This window comes from Fusarium odoratissimum (genome assembly GCF_000260195.1).
Source record: "Fusarium odoratissimum NRRL 54006 unplaced genomic scaffold supercont1.14, whole genome shotgun sequence".
Lineage (NCBI taxonomy): Eukaryota > Fungi > Ascomycota > Sordariomycetes > Hypocreales > Nectriaceae > Fusarium > Fusarium odoratissimum.
In genome coordinates, this window is record NW_022158700.1 from 335,883 (window position 1) to 347,524 (window position 11,642).

At 49.9% G+C, this 11,642-nt stretch overlaps 4 protein-coding genes across 7 annotated transcripts; 2 read left to right on the forward strand and 2 right to left on the reverse strand.

Moving 5' to 3' along the window:
• Window positions 1-45: 45 nt before the first annotated feature.
• Window positions 46-4,913, forward strand: FOIG_08937 (uncharacterized protein). 3 transcript variants are annotated; one of them, XM_031209093.1, is made up of 3 exons: window positions 46-851; window positions 914-4,677; window positions 4,735-4,913. In XM_031209093.1, exons 1-2 carry the CDS (start codon window positions 237-239, stop codon window positions 4,409-4,411), a joined length of 4,113 nt encoding a protein of 1,370 aa, XP_031061130.1. In that variant the 5' UTR covers window positions 46-236; the 3' UTR covers window positions 4,412-4,677; window positions 4,735-4,913. The 3 variants fall into 3 exon arrangements, with proteins under 3 accessions (XP_031061130.1, XP_031061129.1, XP_031061131.1); XM_031209092.1 differs by having other exon boundaries at window positions 914-4,913; XM_031209094.1 differs by lacking the exon at window positions 46-851 and having other exon boundaries at window positions 891-4,677.
• A 387-nt stretch (window positions 4,914-5,300) lies between these two features.
• On the forward strand, window positions 5,301-8,448 carry FOIG_08938 (ubiquitin thiolesterase). Of its 2 annotated transcripts, XM_031209095.1 has the most exons (4): window positions 5,301-5,637; window positions 5,749-5,816; window positions 5,889-7,972; window positions 8,024-8,448. In XM_031209095.1, exons 1-4 carry the CDS (start codon window positions 5,610-5,612, stop codon window positions 8,166-8,168), a joined length of 2,325 nt encoding a protein of 774 aa, XP_031061132.1. In that variant the 5' UTR covers window positions 5,301-5,609; the 3' UTR covers window positions 8,169-8,448. The 2 variants fall into 2 exon arrangements, with proteins under 2 accessions (XP_031061132.1, XP_031061133.1); XM_031209096.1 differs by having other exon boundaries at window positions 5,889-8,448.
• A 111-nt stretch (window positions 8,449-8,559) lies between these two features.
• Window positions 8,560-9,528, reverse strand: FOIG_08939 (mitotic spindle assembly checkpoint protein MAD2; the record flags this gene model as incomplete). The annotated part of the gene is made up of 6 exons (XM_031209097.1): window positions 8,560-8,919; window positions 8,968-9,113; window positions 9,177-9,205; window positions 9,255-9,293; window positions 9,346-9,371; window positions 9,433-9,528. The coding sequence occupies 6 exons, from the start codon at window positions 9,526-9,528 to the stop codon at window positions 8,560-8,562; spliced, it is 696 nt and encodes a 231-aa protein (XP_031061134.1).
• Window positions 9,529-9,652: 124 nt separating this feature from the next.
• On the reverse strand, window positions 9,653-11,580 carry FOIG_08940 (uncharacterized protein). Its single transcript, XM_031209098.1, has 3 exons — window positions 11,158-11,580; window positions 10,280-10,979; window positions 9,653-10,233 (listed from the first exon to the last, which is right to left on the reverse strand). Exons 2-3 carry the CDS (start codon window positions 10,891-10,893, stop codon window positions 9,735-9,737), a joined length of 1,113 nt encoding a protein of 370 aa, XP_031061135.1. The 5' UTR covers window positions 10,894-10,979; window positions 11,158-11,580; the 3' UTR covers window positions 9,653-9,734.
• Window positions 11,581-11,642: the final 62 nt, after the last annotated feature.

Sequence of the window (11,642 nt, forward strand, 5' to 3'; positions counted from 1 at the left end):
GCAATGCATCTTCTGAAATTTAAGTCGTCCTAGACATCCTTGTCACGCACATTTATTGCTTTATCTCGCGCAGCACACTGGACGCTATTGACTGATACGGTCCAATAGGATCCTTGTGACTTCCCCTCAACTCCCAAATTCGAAAGGAGCTGAAACGAGCTGAAAAAAGCGCATGTTAGACAAGGCTGCGAGGCCGAAGAGTAAAAGAGGAGGGGAGAAAATACGGAAGGGATAATATGATAAGATTGGTAGGGCCTTGTTATAAGAAACGACACAACATTTCCAAATACTCAAAGCGTTATCTCTATCCTTGTCTCATACACTCAGGGACTGTTCTCACTTGCTCTAATCCAACTCAAGCGTTTCTATTATTATTCAATACTCAAAACTTCAAAATGGATGTACCATTGGAACAAATGAGTGAGATGTCAATATCTCCTCACTACTGGGGGATACATACATCTCTGTACAGCTCATTGCCCCTAGAGGCTGTTAAACGGCTCGAGCGTGCCATCTGGCTCAAAATGTCAGGGCTCGCAAACGAAGCCAGAGCAATATTTGACAATGAGCTCAAGTCTTTTGCAGCAGTTCCGGTTGTCGCCATTGAGCACGCTGACCTCGAGTTGGAGGCGGGCAAATGGGGCCGGGCATGGCGCATCCTAAACTCAAAGCTTTTACAGCTGCGAGAGGCCAAAGAAGGCCTCGAATCACCTGAACATCGACTCATGCTTTTGACGTGGGCCATGCTCGGGACGAGACATCAAGGTGATGTGACGTCGTCAGCTATAGAGATTGAAAGGACACAGCATTGGCTTGCTGGAGTACCTGTAGCGGATTATACTGACATTCAGGTACGGCATCTGTCCCAAAAACCCCAAACTTGATATGGTGACCGATCTAACATCGTGCTTAGGCAGGCTGCATTCGCCGATATGTCATCGCGAGCCTGTTCACCAGGCTCTGTTCGGGATACAATAACCCAGAGGCAGAGCACATCCCGTTACATGACAGGACAGACGCTTCAGGTGGAAAGATACCTTGGGGTGGGTTGCAACTACTGCGGCGCTCTCTGACGCAGCGAGGCATGTTCAACGAGGCCAATGCCTTGTTCCGCGTGGAGCTGAATCGTACGCCACCAGAAGACCGAGGCCCTGTGGTTAACGAGTTTCTGGAGGCTGTAGCAAGCATCCCTTTGAGTCGGGGTCGGGACTATATCGAAGCGGTGGTTCGCCTTCAGTGGGCGACCACACATATTCAGCTACAAGCGCAAGAAAGCGCCGCTGAGGAATTCGACAAATCTGCGGCGGCTTTCCAGAGGTTCTGCGGTGACTTTGGTATCAGAAACAAGGAGGCCACACCGCATATGCAAGCAATGGCGTACGAGAGGCTGTCATGCATCGACGACCCTATCGACAAATTAGAGCGAACAGAGGAGCTGGCCGCTCACATGGAGGCTGTTGACGGCACAAAGACTGGCTATTGCTTAGCGGCTGCTGCAGATCTGTCCAGGAAATATTACGAGGTCACTGGAATGGAATTGTTCAGAACCACGTATTTCGACGTGCAGAAGCGCCTCGATACGTATGACCAGACGGTATCGGAGGATATTTGCGATCTGGTGCACCATCATGTTGACCTCATCTCCGTTGCCCTCGCGAGCCTTATTGATCGCGACAAGGCTCTCGACTGGGTTGATGCCTTCTTTAAGGAGTATCAGCATTTCGACGCCCCAGTGGTGCGGGCGTTGCTCCGTAGGAGTCAGGCATCACTCCTGCGAAGTCTTCGTCGACTGGATGAGGCTGGCAGGGTGGACGAGGAGGCCATTCGATTGGAGACATCCTCGCCATCGGTAGGAAATTGGATGCATACGAGACAGGGTTACCGCGCTCCAACGAGAAGGAGCACCACTTCTTCTGTACAGCCAGATCCCCAGAATCAGGTTCAGGACGATGATGGGGAGGAGACATTCTATTGGGGCTGGAGCGATGCCATTGGAGACCAGGCAAAAATGCAAGAAATGTCCATTCAGCTGGTACTGAAGTGGCTGCTTGAAGACATCACCACTGGGAACTCTGCCCTTGAAGAGTTCAAAGAGATGACAGAAGCCGCATTGAAAGCTATTGTCTTACCCAAAGCCGTCGATATCAATGAGCTCGCAGAAGAACGGTACGTGCGTCTCTGTGCATGGCTCGGTAAACCCCCTGTGCATCAAAAGAACCGTCGACTGTTCTGTTTGGTCATGCTTAGGTTCGGGAGGCAGATGCACTTTTCTGATCTTAAGCTCTGGGACCCACGCCTCTCTGAGCTCCAGAGTCTACTCGAGCTCGAAGAAAGCCTCCCCCAGATCATCCGGGACAAGTTTCCAGGTAGCAAGGGCAGTTGGCTAGGCCAAATGGCACTCACATACATGGCGCCGCTAGATTACTCGGCGGATTTCACCAGCGCTGAATCGGGAGAACGATTATCAAATGCTCAAGCATACAACGACCGTGCTCTGGCTGAGTATCGTCGAAACAAAGACCTGGTTCGGGTTGCTCTTCACCAACGATCTGGAGCGCAAATTTGCATGTTCATGATCAGACGAATAAGGCAATTGGAGCAGCAAGCAGCGAGCTCCAGCAATACCAGAGGTGGAATAGTAGATAATGGGCCTAAAAAGGCAGAGAACGATAGTGCTTTTCTCTCAGTCTTTGCCGAGGCAGAAGTCCACGACATCCGCAACAGAGGAATCAGTCAGGCCGAAGAGGCCGATGAAATATTTTCGTTGAGCGAGCTTCATGCCTCCTCAAGTTCAGGTCTAGAAGGCATCACACACCGGCAGAGCATCACCGCGTCCAATGCCAATGCATTCACAATCCTCACAGCCATCGAATTGCTCCTCGCAGCCCCAGGTGAGCCGTCTGATGAGACTATCACAAAGGTGTGGCAGTGGGTGCAGAAGTACAAAGCACGCTCACTGGCGCGGACCATCGGGGTGCGTATCTCTGATCCACCCGAGCTGGTGAGTAAGATCAAGGCGTGTCCTGACGCTGCACGCGGTTACGAGGAGATGCGGGCGATGGAACAGCGTATCAAGGAGGCTCAGGGGATGGCCAAGTTCAATCTGCGTCGGCAGCTGGACACGTATCGTCGAACCATGAGAGAGACGCACGACTTGATGAGGCAACTCCTCGACTTGAGAGAGGCGCAGCCGTTCGACTTGTCTGATGTGGCCAGGATCAAAGCCCAGAGTGGTACACCCATTGTCCTGGTTGACTGGTTCTACCTCCCTCCGTATTTCACCGGCGACACCGGTAGACTGTTGCTGCTCACAGTTAAGGAGCGATCCAAACGAAACTTGAATATAAAACCAACCATGGATGTGCTGACTACGAAAGTAGGAGATGTGATTACTTGGCAGAAAACATATCTTACCCCAGAAAAGTTCGAAGACATGCCAGAGGAGAATCTCAACACGAAAGAGGCACGAAAAGCATTCGACAGCATGCTAGGTGGCCTCATTGCGCCGCTTGCCCGCCGTGTCAAGCCCGGTGAGCTGATTGTCCTGTGTCCATCCTCTTCTCTCCACCGGCTTCCGCTCCATGCACTTGCGATCAAAGGATATGAGGCGCTGATCCACCGGAATCCCGTCGTCTATACACACAGCCAGTCACTTCTGCGCTCATGCTTCGCGGCCACGGATCTGGCACGACCATTGCCTGCGCGAATCAACGCCAGATTCATATCGGGCATCGCGGAATCCGAATCCGTGTACCATAAGGCAGGGAGAACCAGTATCCAGACGCTGGCTCGTCGATTCCGCACGGATCCAATGATCGACCGGACCGCCTCCAAGAAGCTCTTCCTGGACGCGGCTGGTCAGTCTCGTCTGCTTCATCTGCACACTCACTGCGGCTGGGAATCGAAAGACCCGTTGGATCACAAGGTCGAGCTCCCCATGTCGTGTGCGCAACCCAAGGGGCAACGCCCGGTTGAGAGCGTCACAGCCCGAGAATTCTTCGATATCCAGGTCTCTCCAGGCACACACATTAACATGATAGCGTGCCAAGGTGGTGTTATGGATGTACAGCTTGGAGATGAGGTCATGGGGCTCGTCCCTGCACTAATGTGTTCCGGGGCCAGCTCGACTGTGTCAACCTTGTGGAGAATCCAAGACACACACGGGTCGAGGTTTGCTAAAGTCTTCTTCGATTCGTTTCTTAAACAGAGCACTTCCACGGATGGCAATACATCAAAAGCCGGTGGCAGCCTCATAGTGAATCTTGCCAAAGCGATGCAGCAAGCCGCCGATGCGATGGACGAGATGAAGGAAGCGCCTCTCTATGAATGGGCAGGCTATGTGCTCCACGGCTGTTGGCAATTCCCACTTTCAGAACAGGACATCACGTCGTTGCAAACTGGTGGTATGTGAAGGAAACGACAGGGCCAAATCTTCAACAAGACGAAGCTTTGATATAACTTCCCTAAGCTCGAGATTAGGTAATCTTGATGGTCTAGGAAACCACAAGGCCAACGCTCAACATCTTGCTATGTGTCAATTGTGCTGGTGGCTGCTTTTGCGATGAGGGAAAGAGTGAGCTGTTGAGCCTGTCTTTACTGAATAAGATCTGCTATATTTGCTTCTTTGAGGAAGTTATAACCGTGCCTCAATGAGAAGGAAAACTTCTGACCTCCAAGGTAAGCCTTCCTAGATGATAAGAATAACTGGGTTGAATGAGAATAAAGCCATATTAGGTACTACGGCACTCAGGTCCTTTTGTCAGTCAGAATAGGTAGAGACCGTAAGCTATTTTGCCTCCCCTTGCCGTAATGGCACAGCGCTTTATAGGATGATATAGTGTTCATCAGCCTTCGAATCTCACGTAAACTTGAATCTAATGAAATCCAATCCCATGGCTTTTAGCAATACAGAGTTAACAAAGCGAACTATTGGTGAATTCTGTGCCTGGTGCTTGTTAGACGTAGCTCAATCAGTGACTTCAGGGTAGGCTATTTGCTGTGTTACCATACGAATAAATGCATGCCTTACAAGCCCTGCCCTCCGATAATCCCAGGTGGTGGGAATGTTCAGTCTTAAGCCTAAAACCTGCAGTCTTAACACCTAAGTCGAAACCATGTTGTACAACGTCAGGCTGCCTGCCATGTTGAGGTTTCGAGACATGCAAGGCGCTTCAAGCTTGACAGGTAGCCAGTACCAATCAGGAAATACCTCTACTGAATGCAGCATTTTGACCGGTTGAAATTCTGTTTTCCGAGACAAAAGATCACAACAGACGCCAATCAGCCAAGACTCCAAGACAATTACAACTGCCTATGTGGAATCATCACAAGTATTGAATGGAATCATCAAAGAAAGGACGCCACAGCGCCACCTAACGAATATGGTGAGTGGCTGATGGAATGCCCCGCCGCCTTCCCCAGGCAACCTAAGCTCCAGTGACGTGTGCCGCCTGTCACTAAAGCACCTGAAGCTTCCAACTCCAGTGCTGATTTCAGCTCGAGCTTGATTCCACATCAACCTTCTACACATATCACCTAAATCTTCTCATTTCCTTGTCCTGATAACCTTGACTTGTAAAAAGAGGAAACAAAAGCAAATTTTGCCCATCATGGCTTGCCAGCATCTCGACTTGATCGGTACGTGAATCTTCAAAATTGACCCCGCCATTTGATCGACCACCAGTCATGATAGTTGCGACAAGCTCGTGGTCGACCTCGTTAGAACTTTGTAGACTAACTATACTGTAGGGCTGACACCCCCTAACCCTTCTCAGTCCGTCTATCGCGAAGACTGTACTCAATGTTTCGACTCCATCGTAAGACTCCCACTTGCTGAACGCCAAGCCCTTGAAATCCTTAAAGCTTAGCTTGCTGACCAAGTCGGATAGGATGATCCTGCTGGACTCGATGTCTGCCTTCAGTGCTTCAACGGAGGATGCGCTGGCGACCGTAACCATGATAGACTTCACTATGCGCTGACCCAGCATCCACTCGCTCTCAACATCCGCCGCACAAGAAAGATTGTCGAACGAGACGAACCACCCACCAAGATGTCCAAGCTAGCTATCGCTGCTGAAACTGAGGAGGACCGATATGATACAGCGCTGACTGTCAAGTGCCTCGACTGTAACACCGAACTCGACCGAACACATCCCAAGCTCGCACCTATGGTCGACGGTATTCTCAAGGCGAACACATTTTCTCGAAAGGAAGAGGTTAAGGCATGGGAACAGGAGCTGACCAGCTGCGAGCATATCTTGATGCTACAGCAAGCGCCTGCTAAGAAGATCGAGCAAAACGATCTGAGCCATTGCTACGCTTGCGACCTAGCAGAGAACCTTTGGCTGTGTATTGAGTGTGGCAACCTAGGATGTGGCCGTAAGCAGATGGGTGGCGTAGACGGAAATTCGCATGCTCTTGCTCACGCCAACGAGTCCGGTCATGGAGTTGCTGTGAAGCTTGGATCTATCACACCCGAGGGAACCGCCGATATCTACTGCTACAAATGTGACGATGAACGAGTCGACGACAATCTGGGCGAACACCTGAACCACTGGGGCATCGTATTGGCGGAGCGCCAGAAGACGGAAAAGAGCTTGACTGAGATGCAGATCGAACAGAATCTCAAGTGGGACTTTAGCATGACAACGGAAGACGGGAAGGAGCTCAAGCCCTTGTTTGGACCCGGTCTCACTGGTCTGAAGAACCTTGGAAACAGCTGCTACCTGGCCAGTATTATCCAGTGCCTGTTTGACATGCCGTCATTCCAGGACAGATATTTCCGACCCAATGACGACCTGCCCATTGTTCCCGAACCAGCTGCTGATATCGAGACTCAGCTCCGAAAGACAGCCGATGGACTTTTGTCTGGGCGATACTCTAAACCTGACGCTGATGTCGCTGGAGAGGGTATCACACACCAGAAGGGTCTTGCGCCAGCCATGCTCAAGCACCTCATCGGCCGAGGACATGAAGAGTTTTCTACAATGCGACAGCAGGATGCCCTCGAATTCCTTCAGCACCTGTTCAAGCTCATCACTCGATCTCCCCACCCCGATGGAAAGGACCCTACACAACCCTTCCGATTTGTTCTCGAGCAAAGACTCCAATGTTTGGGTTGCCACAAGGTGCGGTACAGCAGCAACGAGCAAGACAACATTTTCATCGACGTTCCCCTAGAAAAGCTACCTCGGGAGGAGGGTTCGGAGGGCCCAGATGCTTACAAGCCTGTGTCGCTCAAGGAATGTCTCGATAACTTCACAGGAGCCGAGAAGGTTGAGCTGACTTGCTCTGCTTGCGGAAGCAAGGATGGCTTCACCAAGCGATCCTTGTTCAAGACATTCCCAGATACCCTGGTTGTCAACGCACGAAAGATGACTGTGGTCAATTGGGTTCCTATCAAGGTTGATGTTCCTGTCCTTGTACCGGACGAGCCCTTCAACTTGGACGAATATCTATCCAGGGGACTGCAGCCCGGAGAGGAACAACTGCCAGACGAGCCTGAGGTCAAAGCTCCCGCTTTCGAACCCGATGCTGCCGCCCTCGCTCAGCTCGAAGCCATGGGCTTCCCTCGCAACCGTTGCGAGCGTGCTCTTCACGCTACCGGAAACTCTGACGCCAACGCCGCGATGGAATGGTTGTTCGGACACATGGAGGACCCTGACATTGATGCGCCCCTTGATCTTGGTGCTCAAAGTGGTGGCGCCAACACCGCCGACCCTGAGAAAATCGAGATGCTCGGAGCTATGGGCTTCGGTGCCCCTCAGGCCAAGAAGGCATTGAAGGAGACAGGTGGTGATGTTGAGCGGGCTGTTGAGTGGCTGTTCAGCCATCCTGACGACCAAGGAACATTTGATGATGATGCTCCCGCCGAAGCAGCTGCTCCTAAGGAACCTGCCGGAAGTGCTGAATTGCCCGCTACTTTCCAACTTCGATCAATCGTGTGCCACAAGGGCACAAGTATCCATGCTGGGTAAGAATTCTTCGTACAAGATAAACATGGAGACATGCTAACTACTTATAGACATTACGTTGCCTTCATCCGAAAGGCTTTGGGAGATGCTAATGTCCCCACTTGGGTGCTCTTCAACGATGAGAAGGTTGTTGAAGCTCACGATGTCGATGAGATGCGCAAGTTTGCGTATGTGTACTTTTTCAAGCGAGTCTAGTCGAGGCTATCGACTGTATAGCAATGGGTGAGGCGCAGTTGAATTTGAAGATAGGCTGGTTGCATGAGACGGTGAATGGCGCGAGGTTGAAGGGGCGATGGCAGCTATGGTTCACGCTGCCATGATTTGGTATCCGGGCATTAGAAAAGCAGATGAGACACGTCATGTAGAAGTGACTGGGATATTATGTCTGCGAAGATTAGATAACAAAATATCCTGATACGTATCGTACAAATCCATCATGACCGTTGAATATTGAGTATGGACAAACCAAGTCCCCAAGGCGCCTTGTAACGCCTCTCAAGATAAATCATTCTTGAGTTATGCCGAAATCCACCAAAAGCAACTCATCCATCTCTTTCCCTCCATTATACACTCGAAATCCTCCAGCTTAATCGGTAAATCGATAGCTGACCAAAGTATCAACACGGTGATTCGCCGTGCTGAAGCCCCTCAGTTGTACCTTTTCTCCGTTCTCAATCTCCTTCGCATCCGAGTCACCCCACTCAACAGGGACCTCACTATCCGCATCAGCGTAAACGAGGACGTTAAATGTGCAATCGCCGCTGAGTTGAGGTAGGAACGTAACAGATGCAGTGATTTGGCGGAAAATAGCTGCGATTTCGGCCTGGATCTCTGTTTCTGTCTTTTCGGGGGCTGTGGGCGCGGAACCAGCGGGAGCGGCGTTTTCTTGGTCTTTGGAGGCGGATTTGGAGGACTTGGATTTCTTGACGGGTTGGAAGATTTGAACCTATCTTGGTTAGAGAGCTTGTACAGGTAGAGAGGATGGAAGACGTACGTCGAATTGCCAGCGCTCGACGTGCTCGCCTGTGTCTTTATCTGTAATGACGATGACAAGCTTGGAGATCTTGCCGCCGACCATCCATTTGTCAAGCTGGGACATGATCTTTTTAATGTAGGCTTTTACTTGATCATCGGCCGAGACTGTACTTTGTGAGTCGCAAGATTCGCAAACGGTCGTTGTGGGGGGAAGGATGATGGACTTACCCAGCATGTTGAGGCCATATTTCTTGACGCTGGAGGTTGTCAGTTGATGCTCGAGAGAATCGGTCGCAATGTACATACACTGTAAAGTCCTCGGCAGGATAGACACCTCGTTGGAAGCTATCATATCGTTAACAAGATCCATCGACCGATAAAGCGTAGGTTTGCGTACAGAATGCTGTGGATAGAATATTGGAACTGTAAACCCAACAGTTAGCAAACTCTCGCCCAAGTAGGAAATCAGCTTTGTTCAACGTACGAATTCAGCGACAAGACGAGCGCTGCCCTTGAGAGAGAGCTTATGGACCTTGGACTTATCCTTGTCCTTACTCTTGGAAGCTTCCTTTGACGACATTTTCGGCGCTACTGAGAAATCAATCGGAATGAAGGGTATCTGCGGGCGGTTGTGACGGGTTGAGTTTGGGAATTGGTGGTTTTGTTTACTTGCGGTTGCGGGGTGGAAGGGGTCCCAGGGGTCTGTGCGGCGGGGTTCACCGAGTCACCGAGGTTCACCTTGATTTATAGCAATGAGTGGTGATAAGAGGTTTATTTCTTGACAGTTTACCAACGTGAGAAATGAACTCCTTGAGGCCACTGAATCTGGGCTTGATCATTCTCTGTTGTATTTGAATAGTTGTAGTAGTTATTGTAATAATCATTGTAATCGTTATAATAGTCATCGTAGTCGTACTGGGGATCTTCCTCATCATTGTGGTAAGCAGGGTACGTATAATAATAGCCCATGACTTGGGACGAATTGCCACTTGATGTGGTTGATGTCGATCTAGAATTTGATGTCGATGAAGTGGAAGTTGAAGGAGGTCTGCGACGCCTTCGTCCTCCCGACGTATCGTTAGCTCCGCTGGCATAAATAGCCCAAGATCGTAGAAATATTCCAATGGTGAGCATAAGGGGCAGTAATTGTGCGACGGTAGTCAATTCGTAAACGCCTTGGATGTGGTTCCACTGTATAGGAAGTTCGATCGAGAGAACCAAAAGTGTAAAGATTATGAAGCCAGATATTGCGCGGAGTATCCTGAGTCGCCAAATATTTCTCGACCTGAATATGTTCAGTCGTGCAGTTGAGTAGCTTGGAACGATCTCACCTCGCTCTCCTATGTTGCGAACTCGACTTGGTGATAATGCAACAAGCGTTCAAAAAGATAAACCCGCCAATGCTGACAAGAATCCCAATGAAGAATATCGAGCCAGCTATGATATATCCCTGACTTTCCAGATCGACCTTGCCAAGTAGAAATATCACGTCACGGCAATCACAGGCGAGGTGCGGTAGAAAGGATGTGAAGTACCATGTTCCAATTGACACGTTAGCTGAGAGTACCGTAAGACTCATGAGATGGTAGAAATGTCCATGGCTCTCCTTTGAGAGTTGAAACGGGTCAAGGTGGGCTTGACGCCTCGTGAGAATACGCCAGATGTATAATGGAATCTGAAATAGAAAGAATCCCATAGCTAGAAGAAGCAAGAAGTATGTGTCGAGTGGCTGAAGGGAGTTGTAAGCTACTCCAATGACGAGAGATGTAGACGCCGCTGCTGAAGAAAATATACTGATAAACCGTAAATCTGCGAGGTTCTCCTCAGAGAGGTATTCTATGAGAAGAGAGCCAAGCCATTGTGCGTAAAAGGCGGCTCGAATACCGACTCCGTAGACATCAGAACGGCCCGTGAGAGAACAAAGCGGCTCGCTCCTGGTATTCATGGTCAAGTCTCATGAGCCATCGAAAGACGGATGCGAAACATGGGGAACACAGTTCATCCTCCATGGTGACTGGGGTCCGGCGTACACTTGTATACCATCTCTCAGCTCAGCACCAGGTTAAGACTCTCGCATAGTCGCGTAAAGAATGAGACAGACATACTAGTCAAACTCTCACAACCGGCGCCCAAGGCGATCATGAAGTAGTCCAACAGAGACTAGGAAGCTTTTGGCAAAGAGGAGGGCAAAGAATGCTTCATGACTTACCTAGGAATAAATATAACAAACCAAAATGCCATATAAATAAGGCGATCAAATGAAAACCAGGAATGACCCAATTACAACTCTGTTACATCGCCCAGTAAGTGAGGCATCGAGGTAACTCCATCCCCAACTTGACAGAACCGAACGGCAGTTTGCATTTTGATAGGCCTTGTGACAGCACTTCAGGTATGACACCTGTAGCATTCGGGTACCGACTTGGAAGGGAGCATACACGATCGTTACGCATATGAGACTGGAAATGTTGTATATTTAAACCTGAAGGGTTGAAAAGCGAGGACACAGCAGGACACACGTGTCGCCTACTGCTTAAACTGTGAGCCCAGCTCGATGACTACAAAACCAAGCATTGTAATTGTACAACTATTAGTTCAATATCACAACATGAAATGCTGTTAACGCATAATAGTGAATGTGAAGCGACTTGGACGAAACCTATCGTTCAATCCAGGGTCCTCCGATAAAGGAAT

Excerpts from the sequence above, each read along its gene's own strand:
- FOIG_08937 (XM_031209092.1), top strand. The coding sequence starts at position 237 with ATGATAAGATTGGTAGGGCCTTGTTATAAGAAACGACACAACATTTCC. Across the intron at positions 852-913 it reads CGGATTATACTGACATTCAG|GCAGGCTGCATTCGCCGATA; the intron begins GTACGGCATCTG and ends CATCGTGCTTAG.
- FOIG_08938 (XM_031209095.1), top strand. The coding sequence starts at position 5,610 with ATGGCTTGCCAGCATCTCGACTTGATCG. Across the intron at positions 5,638-5,748 it reads CCAGCATCTCGACTTGATCG|GGCTGACACCCCCTAACCCT; the intron begins GTACGTGAATCT and ends ACTATACTGTAG. Across the intron at positions 5,817-5,888 it reads CTCAATGTTTCGACTCCATC|GATGATCCTGCTGGACTCGA; the intron begins GTAAGACTCCCA and ends CAAGTCGGATAG.
- FOIG_08940 (XM_031209098.1), bottom strand. The coding sequence starts at position 10,893 with ATGAATACCAGGAGCGAGCCGCTTTGTTCTCTCACGGGCCGTTCTGAT. Across the intron at positions 10,234-10,279 it reads TCGCAACATAGGAGAGCGAG|GTCGAGAAATATTTGGCGAC; the intron begins GTGAGATCGTTC and ends GAACATATTCAG.